We start from the raw sequence: 18252 nt of genomic DNA on the forward strand, positions 1-18252 counted from the left end.
TTTAATATATTGAAAATTACATTTTATTGCCGAAAATGAAGAAGTAAAATGACCTTTTTTGGACCATTTAATGTAATTTAATTTTTGATTTATTTTTCGAATCATACGTTAAACAATGTTATAATTAAATATAAATAAATGATTAAATCTTAATAAATATAAAAATAACTTATTGTTTTAAGATTTAAGAAAAAATTAACCAAATTAGAGAGTAAAAACGTAAAAATATTTGTTTTAAGTAAATATTTCAATGAAAAAGTCGTTTGCCAAGGTAGGGGTGATAAATCGGGTGAGATAAGGAGACTGAAGACGCTGGGGAATGATCATCGAAGGGTTAAGTTTTTTAGATGCAGCGAGTTCGATCGCATGGAGCAACGCAACGGAAGGCAGTGGTATACATGTTCGCAGGTCGCCCAGCCGCATAGCCGGGGATTTGGATTTAATCCGGATTAGTTCGTAAGGGTCACAATATCCTCCCTTCCGTTTGCCAGTACGTATGAACGTTTCTCCTCTCCCATCCCGCACACACGCGCAGATTCATCCGCGTGTGTGTACATTATGCGCGATTTAGCGCGCGAGCGCGCGCACACACACACTGAGCCACTCACACAACAAAGCCACACAAATCCAGCAAGCATGAATCCACCTATGAAGATAACTAAATTCGAACGATGTACACATGCACGCTCCTCTCTAACGATAAGTCGGCGTAATCGTATAATCTCCGTCCCCGAGAAAATTTTCGTAAAAGAAGACCCTAATGTACCGGGTGACTTATTTCCTACAATGGATGCTATTTTTTCCCCTCACTAGGCAGCGTTATTTTTGGTTATTTTATTGTTATAAGTTATATTTGAATTTAAATCTTAGAATTTAAGAAATTACAATTTTATTAATATCCTATTTAACGTCCAATAATCAACTTCATCTACAGAATTTCTGAAAATGAAACCAAGAATTAAACGACCAAATTTGAACTATAAAAAATAAATAAATAATAAAATAAATAATAAATAAATTTTTAACATAAAATGCTGCTATTGCAATTTAAAAAGATATCCTCCTTAAAAAAATCTCTGGACGAAAATAAAAAATAAAAATGAGAAGGCGGCCAACCAGATCTCCCTCCTTCATCTTTTTCGCCTTCTCACTTTTCTTTCCTCTTTTTTATTTTTTTACAGAGATTTCTTTCTTTCTTTCTTTTGAAATTTCTTTTTAAATTAAAATGTAAGCATTTTATAGTGGTTATCCAAATTTGGTCTTTGGATTCTTGATTTTATTTTCAGGAATTCTATGTATTAATTATATTAGTTTATTCTAGGTTATTATTGTTTGAATGGAATTTTTGGACCATAAAAGAAGACATTGACAAAATAGTTGAATTTTCAACAAAATAAATAAATTTATAAGAAATAATATCAATATTTATCCACAAAAAATTAATAGTTTTGTATTTCAAACGAACTAGATTTTAATTTTCAATCAAAAAGAAAGAAAGATGACTTTTCGACCATAAAGGATGAATTTTAAATTAAAAATGGTGAATTTTGAACAGAAGATTTGAATTTTCGACCAGAAAAACGACAAAAAATTAAATTTTAAACAAAATAATTAAATTGTTAATAAAATACTTGATTTTTAAAACAAATATCTGTACGTTTAACCTACACGGATGAATTTCCAAGCCAGAAGATTAATTTTTCACCCAAAAAGTTATATGTTCTACAAAAAACTTAGTTTTTAATCTGAAAAGTCCAGAGGTTTCAAAAAAGTTGACTTTTATACCTTGAAAGATGAATTTTCTACTGGAAGAATTCATCCAAAAAAGAATAAATAAAAAAAGTTGAATTTTCGACCAAATTGCAAGAAAAAGCTTCATTTTTATTTCAGAGGGATTAGTTTTCAAACAAGAAATTTAACTCTTGCACCATAAAAGATGAATTTTTCAACAAAAATAGAATATTGAAATTTAAAAAAAATTCAACGACAACAAAAGGAACTGTTAAACTGTTGAACTCGACGAAAAAATACGAGTTTAAAGCTAAAAAATCGAATGTTTTGAACAATAGTTTACCTTCATACTTTAAAAACTAAATCTTTTATTAGATAAATTTAACCAAAAAAGACAACTAAAAAATTGTTGAATTTTTAACAAAATAAATAAATTTTTAAGAAAACAAATGAATTTTCAACCAAGCAGTCAAGTTCTAAAACAAAAAATATTAATTTTTAACGAAAAATGTAATAGTTTATAATTCAACCAAACTAGATTTTAATTTTCAATCACCAAGAAAAAATGATCACTTTTTTACCATAAAGGATGAATTGTCGGCCTAAAGATGACTTAGAAAAAATTTGAATTTTTAACAAATTAATTAAACTTGTATTAAAATATTTGGATTTTTTAAACAAATGAATGAATTTTTAACCCAAAAAGATGAATTTTCAAGAAAGATTACTTTCTGTACCATAAAAAAAAAGAATTTTCAACACAGGAGATTAATTTTCTACCAAAATACAAATGTTTAATTCAATATATTAATTTGCAACCCAGTATTTGAATTTTCACATAAAAAATATTAATTTAAAACCGAAAATAGAATAGCTGAATATTAAAAAAAATTATTTTCCACAACACCAAAAAAGAATTATCAACTTGTTGAATTCGACGAGAAAAAAGAATTTTCAAATAAATAGATGGTCCTCTACTAAGCAGATCAATTTTCAATCAAGTAATTGAGTTTTCAAGATAAAAAGTGAAATGCTTAAAAAAAATGTTAACCTTTATACTTGAAAAAATGAATTTGCTATTCGATGAATTCCACCAAAAAAGACGAATTAAAAAAATTGTTGAATTTTGCACTGAACAATTAAATTTTTAAGAAAATACTGGATTTTTAAAATAATTTGAGTTCTCAAAAATAAAGGATGTTTCTTAATGAAAAATGTAATCGCTTATATTTCAAATAAACAAGATTTTCATTTTTATTCACAAAGAAAGAAAATTGAAATTTTAAACTGATAATTATGACTTTTATACCATAAAGGATGAGTTTTTAATTCAAAAGGACCCATTTGAAAACAAATTCAACCAAGAAAGATGATTTTGTACCATAAAAGATTAATTTTCAACCTAGGAAATTGATTTTATACCAGAAGACGAATTTTCAATTTAATGCATGGATTTACAAACTAAAAAATATGAATTTACGACAAAAAAATTTAACTAAAGTGTTGACTCCTCTACCAAACAGACGAATTTTTAACAAAACAAGATTAATTTTCTACCTCAGCAGATGAATTTTCAAAAAAATAGTCAACTTTTTAAGCTAAAGTCAAATGTTTGAAAAAATAGTTCACTTTTATGCTTGAAAAGCTGCATTTTCTATTGGATAAATTCAACCGAAAAAAGCGAATTAAAAATTGGTTAAATTTTTAACGAAATAATTAAATTTTTAAGCACGAATTTTCAATACAAAAGTTTAATTTTCAAACATAAAAGGAGATTCAACTAAATAGATGAACCAAAAGTTAGATTTTTTTAAAAAAGATTTTATTACAAAACATTTTTCCAGAAAAAATCTGTGTTTATTCACGTTTTTTTGTGCATGTATTATAAAAATTGAATTATGCAGAAAGGGGTGATTATCATTCGTGCGATATTACAATTTAATCCCGATAAGAATACTGATTTTCATTGACGATAATGATAATGCGTAGATTATAATTAATTTATTATGCATTCCTTAAGCCCAAAAACTCAATTTTACGAGATTAAGAAACATCAGCTTAATTAATTAATTCCGTTAGTCTAAATAAAAAATGCTTCTTAAGAAAAGGCTTATATAAATAAATTTGGAAGTTTAACTACTTTATTCAAAATTCCTTTTTTTTTTGAAAATTTATATTTTCGGGATAATAATTCAACTATGTTGTGAAAAATTCGTTCTTTTGGTTAGAAAATTTATGAAGTTGGTAGAAAATTTAATTATTGATCAAAATTTTCTTTCTTAGACTAATTATTCAAATATTTGGTCAAAACTTTTTGTTTTTCTTGAAAATTCAAGTATTTTTTTGGTTCAATTCACATGGCAATTTATATTTCCAAATATTTTTTGTTAAATATTAACTATTATATTTTTTAATTCATCTTGTTAGGTTAAAAGTGCAATATCTTAATTGAAATTTGAACGACTTTCTTACAAATTCTTTTTTTTTGTGTTGAAAATTCATAATTTTAGCAAAAAATTCATTTCTTCAGTTAAAAATGGAACTAATTTTTTAAACTTTCCTTTCCTGAGACAAACATTAATTTTTTTTAAATAAAAATTTAACTACTCCATTTTTTGGCTGAAATGTTTTTTTGTAGTTGAAAATTAAACTCTTAGGTTGAAAATTCGTTTTATTTCGTATAAAATGGATCTTGTCAGTTGAAAATTAAACTATTTGGTTAAAAATTAATATATTCGTTTAGAATTTAACCATGTGATTGAAAATTAACTTTTATTCTGAAATTACAGATTTTTTTCTTGAAAATTTTACAGTTTTGAATACAAAATTTGTTTTCAAAATTCAACAGTTTGGTCGACAATTAATTTTTCTTAATTCATGAATTTTGTTTGAACTCATGTATCATCTTTTGAATTTGCAAATTCAACTATCTGATTATAAATTTATCTCATTTGTGGAGAATTCGTCTCTTTATGTAGAAAATGCATTTTTTTAATGAAAATGCAATTATTTGGCTAAAAACTCAACTTTCTTGTAGTTAACTTGTCTTTCTAAATTAATAACTCTACATTTTGGATGAATTTTGTTTTCTTTTTTGGTTAAAAAATTTGTTATTGTTGAGGATTCAATTATTTTTCTTAATTTTTTGGTTTTAATATAACTGTTTCTGATATTGAATTAAAAAACTTTCCTTTGTAATATCAACTATTAATCTATTATTTTAATCTATTATTATTAATCTATTATTTTAATTAATATTATTAATTTATCTTTTTTTGATTGAAAATTCACAACTACTTATTTGAAGCTTACACTACTTCGTCATATCACATATGATTTTGACAGGAAGATTACAGCAAATCTAGTCTTATTTTATTTTTTGGTGACCCCTAAATAAATTTTATCATAAACTATTAGTAATATAAATTATCTATAACGACTTGAATTGAAGTATTAAAAATATTTGTAATATTATTTAGAAAATTATTTGAAATAGAATAAGAGAAAAAATGAATAAAAGCTCATAAAGTAGGTAGGACGGTTTGGTCAAGTAGAGAAGCCTGTCTTGGTAATCCTAGTTAATTAATGCAGAAGCATATTCCCGATTATCGAATACCCGGATTACTGAATATATGAAGATAATAATTAGTCGCTTAAAAAGGGAACACGTGCGCAGATATTTATCACAAAGACGAATATTTAGATTGAATTTTTCTGCGCAATTATCTACTTTTGACGTTAGTTAATATTGACCCTACTATAAATTTACATTCATAAAAAGGGTAATAATTTAATATGCAGATTAATGGAATTAGCTTGATAACAATAAATGAATGGAGCGAGAAATGCTTAAATGATGAAAGACTTCAATATAATACCCTTGATAAAATTATATACTTAATAATACATCACATGTAAGTTTGTACAAATTTATAATCACCTCATTGTTAAAATGAATGATGAAATCTGAATCTTTAGAAGTCTAAAATTACGCAGAACGTATGCTTTTATGTCTATAAACGGCTTATCAATTTCAAATTCAAGAACGAGGATTATTAAGAGCGACCGAATATTTAAAGTGGATTTGTTTTGGATTGATTTAAAGATTAGAAGAATACACATTTTAATTTATACAAGGAGATAAAGATCGCTGTTGGAATTAGGCTGTCCTTGATCCTCCAATCTAAAAATGAGTTTGCAGACATCAAGCTAATGTGATAATTTTTTAGATATTTATGGTTTTTGTACGTTATATTTTCTAAATAAGATAGACCAGACCTAGTCTTTTAATTTAACCAAAAATAAAGTTTTAAATGAAGAAAATCATTTTTAACTTATAAAAGAAATTTTATTTCTAAAGAAAGTCAAATCAATTTCTTTGAATCGAAATAAATATCTTCGAATCAAGGATACTTTTATTTTATTGAGAGCCAATCAATGGTTTTTATTGATTTAAAGAAATCTTTGTTGTATAAAATTTTTCTTTAGTGTATAATTTTTCCGGTTGGGAAAGTTTAATTCACAAAAAATTTAATTTGGCTCCACATGTTGAATATAGTTCAAATGCAGAGAGCAAACTAAAAGTGACACCATTTTTATTTGAAGTACAACAAATTTTTTTAATGAAATTTAAATTAGCAGAAAAAATTCAAATCAAGCCAATTTATATCTGTATGACATTAAATAACATTAAAATAATTTGCATTGATTTTAAATTACAATAAAATATTTAAAACTGAAATACTGTTATTTAATTTACGATACAAAATTTTTTATTTCTCAATTGAGTGCAGAAGTTTTTGTTATTGTACCTAAATTTGTGCATGTATAGTAAGAAACCTGTTAAAATAAAAAAATTGTATTAAATTTTAAAAACGCTTAGGTCAAATAAAAAGTTTTTAAGATAAATCTCTTACTATACATACCTAAATCTACGAAAACTGGAAAACATTTTAACTTCATTTAGACAATCAAAATTTATTTTAATGTGGAATAAAAAACAATTAGTATTTTTTACATATTATCTTGCAATTAAAAGTGAATAGAAACCATTGTTAAATATCAGCCTTCGTCGTACATTATTTGTACAATATATTAAAGGAACGACTAGGAAATTCCGAAAAATAAAATTCCTGACACTGAAAAATTCCCGAATCTGAAAATTCCCGAATAATAAAATTGCCGTCAGTATGTAATATTACCGAAATTGAAAATTCCAGAATAATAAAATTTCCGACAGAAAAATTCAGAATTATAAAACATCCGAACTAAAAAAATCCCGGATTATAATAATGTGCAAATTTAAACAATAAAAAATGTTTTCTTTAATTGAATTTGATTTATTTATTAAGATTACAATAATTAAATATTTTTATCAAAGAAAAAATGTATTTCATGTTTAAGTTTGTTTTAAAATTATTTGTTTGAATTTAAAATAACAAAATTCAAAGAAAATATATTTTTTGATGAAAAACCTTCTTTGCGAATATGCATAGTATTATTTTTTAAATATATAAATACAAAAAGTGTTCTCAAAAAATCGAATTTGTTTTTATTAAAAAGAAATTTCTAAATAAATTTGTACTAAATTGAATCACGCAAAGAAACTTTTTTTCGTTTAAGGCGCACATGTTTAAAAATTTTTTATGCCATTTTTACACAATTTTTCTTATTTTAAATATTTTATAATTCGAAAATTTTTTACTGAGAATTTTATTATTCAGGAATTTTGAAATTCAGTAAAATTATAAAATGTCGGCAATTATTTATTCGAGAATTTTCTGAATATGTAATATTAAAAACTTCTTAGGAATTTTCAAATTCGGGATTTTTATATTTCAGCAATTTTATTCTTCGGAATTTGTCAGTCGTCCTATATTTTTGATACAACATTTAAATTTTTTGATATCTATTATAAATTCTTAGAAACGTTTCGAAATTCCCTAAAATATTCAAAATCATTTTAAATCTTCTGAAATACCTTGAAACTTTTTAAAGCTGTTGAAAATCCCTTAGAAACTTTTAAAATACCTAAAAGATTTCAAATATTTCAAATTCTTCAAAAATAAACAAAAAACTAAAATCTTCAAAATTGTTTTAATCACTTCACATTATTTGAATCTATTAAAAATACCCTAAGATATTTCAAAACCTTTTAAATCTTTTCAAATCCCTTGAAAATTCTTGAAAAATATTTAAAGTTCATCGAAATTATTAAAAATACCCTAAAATATTTCAAATCCTTTGAAATTTTTTGAAATCCCTTGAAACTTTCAAGTTCTAGAAAATTTCTTGAATATACTTTTTTAATGCCCTAAAATCTTTTCAGTTCTTGAAAATTCCTTTAAATGATTAAAATCAACTGAAAATTCTTTGGATAATTTTTTTTGATATCCTGAAATCTTTGGAAATACCATGAAATATTTGAAAATCTTTGAAACACTAAGAAATCTCTGAAGTATTGCTATTGAATTGTTTAAAAAATGATATAAATATCTTGAGAATTTTTAATATCTTAAAATAATTGAAAGCCCTTGCAAGTTTTTTAATCTCTTGAAAATTCCGTGGAATTATTAAATAAAATAATAAATCAATGATAAGTGAAATAATAAAAAAACTTTTAAAAAGTACGTTTTATTCTATCAAAATTTTAAAAAATTTACATCTAATTATTGAAATGTAGTTAAAATAAGATACAATATTTTTAATCCATTAAATTCTTTTGAAATCCTTTGAGATTCAAATTCTTCAATGCTCCATAAAAATTCTTGGATATTTAAAAAAAACCCTAAAATCTTACATTTTTTTAAAATCTCTTTAAATCAATGATATCAACTGAAAATAATTGGTAAAATATTTTTAAATATCCTAAAACCTTTTTGGTTCTATAAAGTAATTCCATATCTTTCGAAATTTTAGGAAATTTTTCAAACCTTTGAAATTTTTCAAAATCCCTTAAAATTGTTTAAGGTTCTTGAAGAAACCTTGGAATTCCAAAAAATACTTTAAAATATTTCAAAAGAATTCAGTAAAACTCAGAAAGGGTGTAGCCTGTTAAGCATACAAAAATTTCCCAAAGCGAATCAAATGTTGCGTCAGCAGCCATTTTAAATAATACAATAACAAAAAAAATTGCTCTTAAAATTTTTTGTCTTTTTCTATCGTTAGAAAAAATATGAAAAAATGCATAGGACTTTTTTCAATCATTCTTAACATGCATAATTTTATTGAAAAATCTTTGGCGGGAAATTCAAACTCAATTATTTTTTTTCAAAATGTTGTGATAAATTAAAAACTTATTTAACCAGTGACATTTTCACTGATTCAGTTTAAAAAAGTGACCAACCCAATTTCCTGATATTTTTCTCTTTCGCTACTCCGAAGTTTGTTCTTTTTTTTCAATACCCTAATTATTTTTATTCCCCTCTAGATGGTGCGTTTTAATTTCCAAAATGGTTTTAATACAAAGTCAATATTAAAGATTTTAAAGAGGTTTGAAAGGGATAAAAGAGCTGAAGAAAGAGGGATGTAGGTATGTCATCTGAGAGTTTGCGTTTCCCAGAAAAGTAATCCGAAGGAATTCATAGTGCCTAAACGGGCTAAAGCCGTTTTTACACGCCCCTGGCCCGCTCTCCTCTCGCCCTAAAGGTGACTTAATTCGTTTGCACCCAAGATTTACGACCGCGAGAAGCTACCCCATCAGATATACAGAGGGTGATATGTGGGTAATGGGATGTGCATGAACGAGGCGTAGACGCAAAATCATGAAAGCAATTCTTGAGGCTAGTCACATACGACGTTTCGCAGAAATGAAATAAGATTCCAAATCAAATTTTATTATTTCTGTTAAAAGTGTCTTAGAAATTGTATAAAAATTTATTATTACCACCAACCGATGGAATTCTGAATCACCGGGGTTCAATTTTCAAGACAAATAACAAAGTTTTTTAAAAGTGCCGAATTTCTAACAAAAAAATTAAACATTCAACAAAAAAATTTAATTTTGTTTTAACGAAGAAGATTCGTTTTCCATCAAAGGCGAATTTTAAACCAGTTTTATTTAACTAAAAAAGGCCAATTTTTAGCAAAATAGTTAAATATTCAACCATTATAATGAATTTTGAAGAAACAAGATTAATTTTGTACCTGCAAATCAGTTGAATTCTCAACTTATAATCAAATATAAACTTTCAACCAAAAGTGGAATAGTGCCAATGTTCAGACGAAAAAAATTAATTTTTAATCGAAATAACAAATTTAAAAAAGTTTAATTTCCAAATAAATAGTTTAATTGTTAACCAAATAGTTTATTTTTTTTACTAAACATTTACATTTTTAACAAAACATAAATTTTCATTTCAAAACAACAAGTTTTCAACGAAACAGTTGAATTTTCGACAAAGATGACTTTAATATAATAGCTGAATTTCAAAACAAGAAGATTAATTTTCTATTAACAGACGAATTTTAAACCAATTAAATTTAAATAAAAGGCGAATTTTCAACAAAATAGTCGATTTCTTAACCATGATAATGAATTTTGAACAAACAAGATTAATTTTGTACCTACAAAATAATTGAATTATTAACTTATAATTAAATATAAATTTTCAAACAAAAATGGAATAGTTAAATTACTGGACAAAAAAAAAATTTTTTAATCATAATAACGAATTTCAAAACGACAGCAAAAAAAGAGTTAAATTTTCAAACAAATAGTTTGATTGTTAACAAAATAGTTTATTTTCTTATTAAATATTTTAATTTTTAACAAAACATGAATTTCCAATCCAAAACGAAAAGTTTTCAACGAAACAGTTGAACTTTCGACAAGCAAAGATGACTCTAATAAAATAGTTGATTTTTTAAACAAAAAAACTCTACTTTAAGCAGAAAAGTTGAATTGTTTACTAAATACCTGAATTTTCAAACAAGAAGATTAATTTTCTATCAAAGGACGAATTTTAAACCAGCTAAATTCAGCTAAAAACGACAAATTTTAACAAAAAAGTTGACTTCTCAACCAAAAAGATAAGTTTTAAACAAACAAAATTAATTTTCTTACACAAAACGACGAATAAAAAAAATAGATAAATTTTCTACAAAATAGTTGAATTTCTAACTTACGAAGGATAAGTTTTCAACAAAAATAAAAAATTTAAATTTTCAAATAAAAAAAAATTTTTACCCAAAAAAAACGAATTTTCAAATAAATAGTTTAATTGATAAATAGACAGTTATTTTTTCTCAATAAATAGTTGCATTTTTAACCAAAAATATGAATTTTTAAGGTAAATGATATTTTTCGAACAAAAAGATTAATTTTCTTTCAAATCGTTCAATGTTCGAGCGAAAAAACAAGATTTTTGTCAGAAAAAAGTAGAGTTCTCAACCCAAAAATCAGAATTTTCAACAATAAAATCAATTAATTCATTAAATTAATGTATCAACCAAATAGTTTATTTTTAACTACAATGATGAATTTTCAACTATAAAAAAATGAATGTTTCACAAAGTAGTTCAACTTTATATCAAGTAGTTGATTTTTCAAAAAAAATTTATTCTCAAGGAAACATGTACCAGTTAATATTTAAAACTCCATTCCACGGCAAAGATACGAACATGTCAATCATTCTGAAAAAATTGTCTCATTCACATTGAGAATAGAATTTGATTAAAATTAAAAAATTTAGCATCAGAAATCTGACAAAACCCCTAGTTTTTAGTTTGATAGAAATCCTCCAGTTTCTGTATTTTTCTAAAAATTTGAGCTATTTGGATAAAAATGACCAATTTCGTTATTTTGATCTAAAATTTGTGATCAGAAACTCAAAAATTTTCTTATTTGGATAAAAACTTGAGATCACAATTAAAAAAATTGTGATCAGGAATCCGAAATAGCCACTAGTTCCGAGTTTTATGGAAATCGGCCAGTTTCTTTAATTTTCCAAATATTTGGGCCATTTTGAGCAAAAATAAATTTTTTTCTTTTTCTCTAAAATTTTTAATCAGAAACCGAAAGCCCTCCTCAGTACTGAGTTTTATGGATATCCGTCAGTATCTTTAATTTTACAATAACTTGGTCCATATGGATAAAACATTTAACATTTTAAAATTTTGAGCTTAAATTTAGGGTCGAAAATCTGAAAAACTCTTTAGTTGTGAGTCTCATTGAAATCTACCAATTGATTCAATTTCTAAAAAATTTGCTTATTTGGTTTACAGATATACGCATCTTTCCTTTTTTAATATAAAAAATAGAACTTTCAGTGATGCTAATTTTGGATTTGTTGCGTATTTTTGCTGATCTTTTAATTTTTTAAACTTTACCCACACCGAGACGAAAACCATTCAACCAAAAACTATCTTACAATTAAATTAGAATTTTTTTATTTTTTAACCCGCAAAAAAATGCAACGCCTCTGTGTTGGTCAAAAGTGATTTGAAAAATAATTTGTTTACCCCTTCCTCAACCCTCTGAAGCTATTTTACTTTTTTTTTAATAATTAAATTCAAAACAGTATTACGGCTCGTACTCGGCCGCCCGCGGCTCGTACTGCAATAAATACACTCGTTGAAAAAAAAATTATATCATTTTTACACAATTATTCTTCTTTTTAATTCAAATAATAATTTTAAAACTTTAAACATCAAAAATAGTTTTTTTAACTTAAAATTTCTGATAATTGTGTTTTTAATAATTAAAAAATGTTTATTGAACAATAATTTTGTGAGTAAAATTTTACGGGGGGATTCAAGGGGACTCTGTGCACTCGCCTGCGGCGCGTACTTGCTCGCCGTCGGCTCGTACTCGCTCGCTTGCGGCTCGTACTGCAATAAATACACTCGTCGAAAAATTCCCAGTTCTTCGTGCTCGTATATAACATACTATTGTTATTTAATAGGATTTGGCGTTTAATTTTAATTGGCGTATAATAATCGGAAAAAGAATTATGGATTTAAAAATTAACTTACCGGTACCGGAAGCGGATTTGCTGATATCGAAGCCATCTTGCTTTGGGCTGGAGGTGACCTCCTGTTTAGGGTGTTGCGTATGAGTTGAAAACGTTGGTTGGGTTGAACTCACTGGCGTCTGTTGCTGATGCGATTGAACGGTTGAGGGCTGAGGGGTGCTCTGAGTCTGTGACTGATGAGATTGTTGGGACTGCGGACTTCTTGGCAGCGAGGGCACGCTATCCGGTCTGGAAGGTGGTGATGCCTTGTATGTCAGTGCCAAAGCTTGGCTCTGTGAAAAATAATTCAAAAAATTTACAAAAACTTTAGAATATATATTTTTTGTTTAAGAAAAAAAATCCTTTGATTAAACAAAAATTATAATTTAAAAATAATTGTTTCCTTTTCGGGAAAAATTATAAATAATAAATTAACTATTCTGTTAAATAGAAATTGCATTACCATAAACATACTATATTGCATTTTGTTACTATTTTCAAAATAATTCACGCAACACTAAAAAAATACTATACTGTCACTGACATGAATTTATAACTGTCAAATTGTAAAAAAAAGAATATATTATTTGTTCAACTGTTATAAGGATCGTGATTCAATTGAATATTAAAGATTAAAGAATTCGAATTTAACACTTATTTTTCAATTGTAAAACTTGTAACACTTTTTCACTTAATTATTTCCAGATGTAGAGCAACAATTCTTTAATTTTCTTAATTTTCTTCTTCTAATTTTTATTATCTCAACTTGAATTAAATTAAAATTTAAAGTTTTTTTTTAATGCCTCGACTCTCATGTTGCTAGATTTCTAATTTTAGAAGCACAAATTTGATTAATTTTTTATTTGTTTATTTGAATTAATTTCTTTCAATTTAAATTATTAAATTTTAAGCAAAATAATTTTGTTAAAATATTCTGCATCCGAATAATACATTAAAGCTTTTCAGTTTTTAACCATAAATGACTTAAAATTTCGATTAAGAATGTATTGTGTTATTAATTCAAATTTTAACAGATTAATCATTTTTCTCAACAATTCTGCATTGATGTTTCTTGAAAATATTGTTATTTAATGGAAAAAATATTGTTTTAAAGGTTTTTTCCGGATTTTTGGCAAAAAAAATGTCTGCCAAACTACTTTTATATCAAAATTTTTTTTATAAATAAATGCACTTTTCGACTCTCCGAAAAAGGAGTTTAAACAATCAGAATCTATAAAGAAGAAGCTGCTGTCAAACGTGGCATCTGTTTATAAAAATTGTTAATATAATTATCAATTTATTTCAATTTTAGAAATATGACTGGAAGGAGTCGTTGGAAAAACATTTCTAATCCTTTTCGCGAAAAATAAGCCTGGTTATGAAAAAAATTGCCATAATGTATATTTGATTATAGAACAGACTGGTACAGAACCAGATAACCATAAAATGGGAATTTTTCAAAAAATTCGCTTTTATAAATTGAATATTATTGGTTCTCAATAAAAATTTAATTATTCTGTTTTTGGTTAATAATTATTAACCAAAAATAGAATAATTAAATTTTTATAAGTAGTCCTTTTTAAACTAAAAATTTAACTATCTAGTTGAAAAAAAATATTTTTTGGTTAAATTATATTGTTTTTTTTTTAAATTTTATACTATAATTTTTTTTGTTAAAATATGAACTATTATATTTTGTATTGAAAATTTATTTATCATTTATTTATTTGATATATTATTTATTTAATTAAAATTAATTTTTTAAAAGTGAAAACAACCTATTATATTTCTGGTTAATAATAGTTTTTTTTTAACATACAAATTCAACTATTTGGTTAAAAATTTATGTAGTTTGTCGAAAAATCGTATTGTTTGCTAGAAAAAAAATCTTCTTGGTTTAAAATCGAACTTTTTGGTTAAAAATTTACCAATTTCTTTGAAACTTCATATTTTTGGGTTGAAAATTCAACGGTTTTGTATAGAAAATTCATCTTTTCGTTTGGAAAATTCAACAGTTTTGTAAAATATTTTTTTTTATGTTGAAAATTAATGTTTTTTAATGAAAATTTAACTGTTCTATTTTTGAGTCAAAATTGATTATTTTAGTTTTAAAATTCAACTATTAGGATGAAAATTGATGGAATTTGTTGAAAAATCGTCTTTTTAGGTAGAAAATTAATTTTCTTAGTCGAAAATCCAACTATTTGGTCAGCAATGTATGTATTTTGTTAAATAATTTTGATAAGTAAAAAATAATCTTATGGGATAAAAATGCCACAATTTTGTTGAAAATCATCTTGAAAATTACAATATTTGGTTAAAAAAGTATACGTTTTGTTAAAAATTTCTTGTTTGAAAAAAAATTATCCTAAAATATATAAATATTTGTTTGAAAATGAATATTTTTCAACTTTATATTCTCAGGTCTTTTTGTCTTAAAAATTCAACAATCTGATATAAAATCCAACTATTTTGCAGACGATTTGTTTTATTTATATTAGAAATTTATTTTAAAAAATGAAATTTTACCTGTTCCATTTTGTCAGAAATGTATGTACTTGGTTAAAAAATGTTGGTAACAAGAAAAAATAATATTCTTGAATAAAAATGAAACTATTTGTTTGAGAAATAAAGTATTGTGTTCAAATTTTTTATTGTTTCTCTCGGCACCTGCAGTGGTAATAATCTAAGTGTAAAAAAACTGATTAAGGTGAAAGTAAATTATCAGAAATTAAAATCCCCACTGAAATACAAAATCGAGTCAGAAACACACTAAAGCCCGTATACATTAAAAATTTGCTTTGATAGACTCGCCAGTCTTGAGAGTACTGAAGTCCCTCTTACCTCGATTCACATTCGAACCTTCTTAATTTCATAGGACCTCGGATAAGAGCTATGGCTTGGTGATAAGCATATAAATCAGAATAATTCTTGCTAAATTAAATATTTAGATTTAAAATTCCACTATTACTTATCTGATATACACATTAATTTGAAATTTATTGTTTTAAATATCAGGGGGGGGGAGCTCTTGTTCATTTAATCGATTTAATTTTTCAAAAAATTTGGATGCGCCCTTGCTTTAGGTAGATTTTTGTGCAAAAAAAAAGGTGTTTTTGTCGCACTGTGCGGCGCCGCGCGGCGGTTTGACCGAATAAAACCGGATGATCTAACCGTCGACGTCTGTGGACGATGAAATCTGAGCACGTGCTCAATTCTGCGCTCAATACAGCTTGCTAGGCTAAGGCATAAGCGCGGACTTAGATTTATGTATGAGTGAATTTAACACTAATCCACGGTGTCAATGAGGGTCAACTGGACCCAGAATGCGGCAATCCTACCACTCCCGAAGTTGCGAGTGCACCGCGAATACGAGATGGATTTTCAAACTGGAATAGGAGTTGTATAATTGAAGAGAAAAAAGATCAAATGTGGAATTACTAAGGGGTCATTCGTAAACTACGATACCAATTTTTGAATATTTTTACCCTCCCCCTCCCCTTTCATCCCGGAATTTTCAACAAAATAATTAGATTCTTAACAAAATCGATGAAATTTAAGAAATTTAAGAAATTTAAATCAAATTTAATATCCTATTTAACGTCTAATAATCAAGTTAATGTGCTGAATTCCTGAAAATAAAACCAAGAATCTAGCGACCAAATTTGGACAATCACTACAAAATGTTTCCATTGCAATTTGAAAAAAAGATCGAAAGTTTTCCTAAAAAAGAAAAGAAAAAATTCTTATTTGAATAAAAATAAGGAAGAGAATTACAAGAATTAAAAAAACATTTGTACAAAATAAGCACCAAAGTTTTGGCACCCAAGCACCCTTATCAAGACAGAAAAAAATCGAGCAGGCAGGAGCAGCAACGGAATCACGATTCTCTCGCCCTGACTACTGAGAATTAAGTGAGGGACAAAATGCAAACCGGTTATAAATATAACGGAATTATCCATTATAAAGATATCAGAAATAGAGATAGAAAAATAAAATAAAAAATTATGAATTGTGGATATTTCCTATATGTTTATAACCGTTTTGCTTTTTGACACGTGATATCGTGATTTCGTTGCTGTTCCTGTTTGCTTGATTTTTTTCATTTAAAATGTTTTTTTTGCCTTAATAAGGGTGCAGTATAAGTACAGAAAAAAAGTTGATTATTTTTAAAATGTTTTATTTTATTTTAATTTAATAATAATAAAAAAATACGAAAGCAATAAAAAAGAAGGAAGGGGATTTTGTTAGAAAAAGACAAATTAAAAAAAAATTATAACTAAATAGTTAAATTTTGAAAAAATAATTAAATATTTAGCAAAATAGTTTAATTTCTAAGCAAGTACAGCTAAATACCCGAATAACAAAAGATGAATTCTGAATTAAAGATTTCATATTACTTATTTTAACAAAACAAGCTTTAACTTTTAAATCAAATAGAAAGGAAAATAAATTTTCGTAAAAGAAAGATGAATTTTCTACCATGGAGGTTGATTTTCCAATCCAAAAAGACGAATTTTCAACAAAACAGTTAGAATAATAGATTTTCAAAAAAAAAAAAAAAACGAATTTTCTATCACTTGAATAAAACCAAAAAAAAGTCAAATTTAAGCAGAATAGTTGAGTCCACAGCCACAAGAATAATTCTCTAACCAAAAAGACGATTTTTTAACAAAATACATTAATTTTTTACAAAACAGTTGAATTTTCCACCCGAAACAACGACTTTTCAACATGAAAGTTAATTTTCTATCAACTAGTTAATTCTTCCAATTAATAGTTTTACTTTTATCTAAATAGTTGAATTTTCGACTAGATACCAAATGGTTAAATTTTTAACCAAACACTTGAATTTTCAACTAAAAAGAATAAAAGTTTTTAACCAAAAAGGAAATAGTTACATTTTTAGTTTCAAAAATTATTTTAAAATAAAAACTAAATTTCGAATAGTTGAAATAAACCAGAAAAGGCGAACTTGGAACAAAATAGTTTAATCTATACACAAAAAGATGAATTTTTAAACACGAAGATCAATTTTTAATCCGAAAAGACGAATTTTCAATAAATCAGTTGAATTTTCAATTCAAAAAGTTGGATTCTCACCAAAACTTCTAATACTTGATGTTTAAAACAAAAAACTATTTTAATTTAAAATAAATAACAGTTAAATTCCACCGGAGATCTATTTTCAGAAAAATAGTGTAATCTTTATTAAAATGCATAAATTTTCAACAAAATTGTTAAATTTCGAAATAAGAATATAAATTTTCATTGGAAAACACAAAATTTCAATTAAAAACTGAATAGTTATGAGTATTGTTTTTAGTTTATGAAACTGCTTAAATTTTTTACTCTAAAAACGTATTTTGCACTAAACTTGTAACAAAAAAGTTGAAATCTGAACAAAAAGTATAATAGATGATATTTCAACAAAGGAAGATTTTAATTTGAATCAAAAGCAATTGAATGCAATAAAAAAAAAAAAATTTCAATGAAATTTTCTTTATTTACCAAAATTCTCGATAAATCCTTTAAAATCGTTGCAAATCCTACAAAGTTTTCCTAAATC

General features: G+C 25.6%; 1 protein-coding gene across 2 annotated transcripts in view; it reads right to left on the reverse strand.

The window, feature by feature from the left end:
• The window catches only part of LOC117181627, a 186128-nt gene that overhangs the window by 131704 nt on the left and 36172 nt on the right, over window positions 1-18252 (reverse strand). Inside the window, exons 1-2 of one of the 2 annotated variants that reach the window (XM_033374501.1) lie at window positions 13147-13233; window positions 12706-12976 (exon numbers count right to left, since the gene is read on the reverse strand). In XM_033374501.1, coding sequence (XP_033230392.1) covers window positions 12706-12976; window positions 13147-13167 — 292 coding nt within the window. In that variant the 5' untranslated portion in view covers window positions 13168-13233. Of the gene's footprint in view, window positions 1-12705; window positions 12977-13146; window positions 13234-18252 lie in introns of those variants that run through there. The other variant, XM_033374500.1, reaches the window with a different exon arrangement.

This window comes from Belonocnema kinseyi, chromosome 10 (genome assembly GCF_010883055.1).
Source record: "Belonocnema kinseyi isolate 2016_QV_RU_SX_M_011 chromosome 10, B_treatae_v1, whole genome shotgun sequence".
NCBI lineage: Eukaryota > Metazoa > Arthropoda > Insecta > Hymenoptera > Cynipidae > Belonocnema > Belonocnema kinseyi.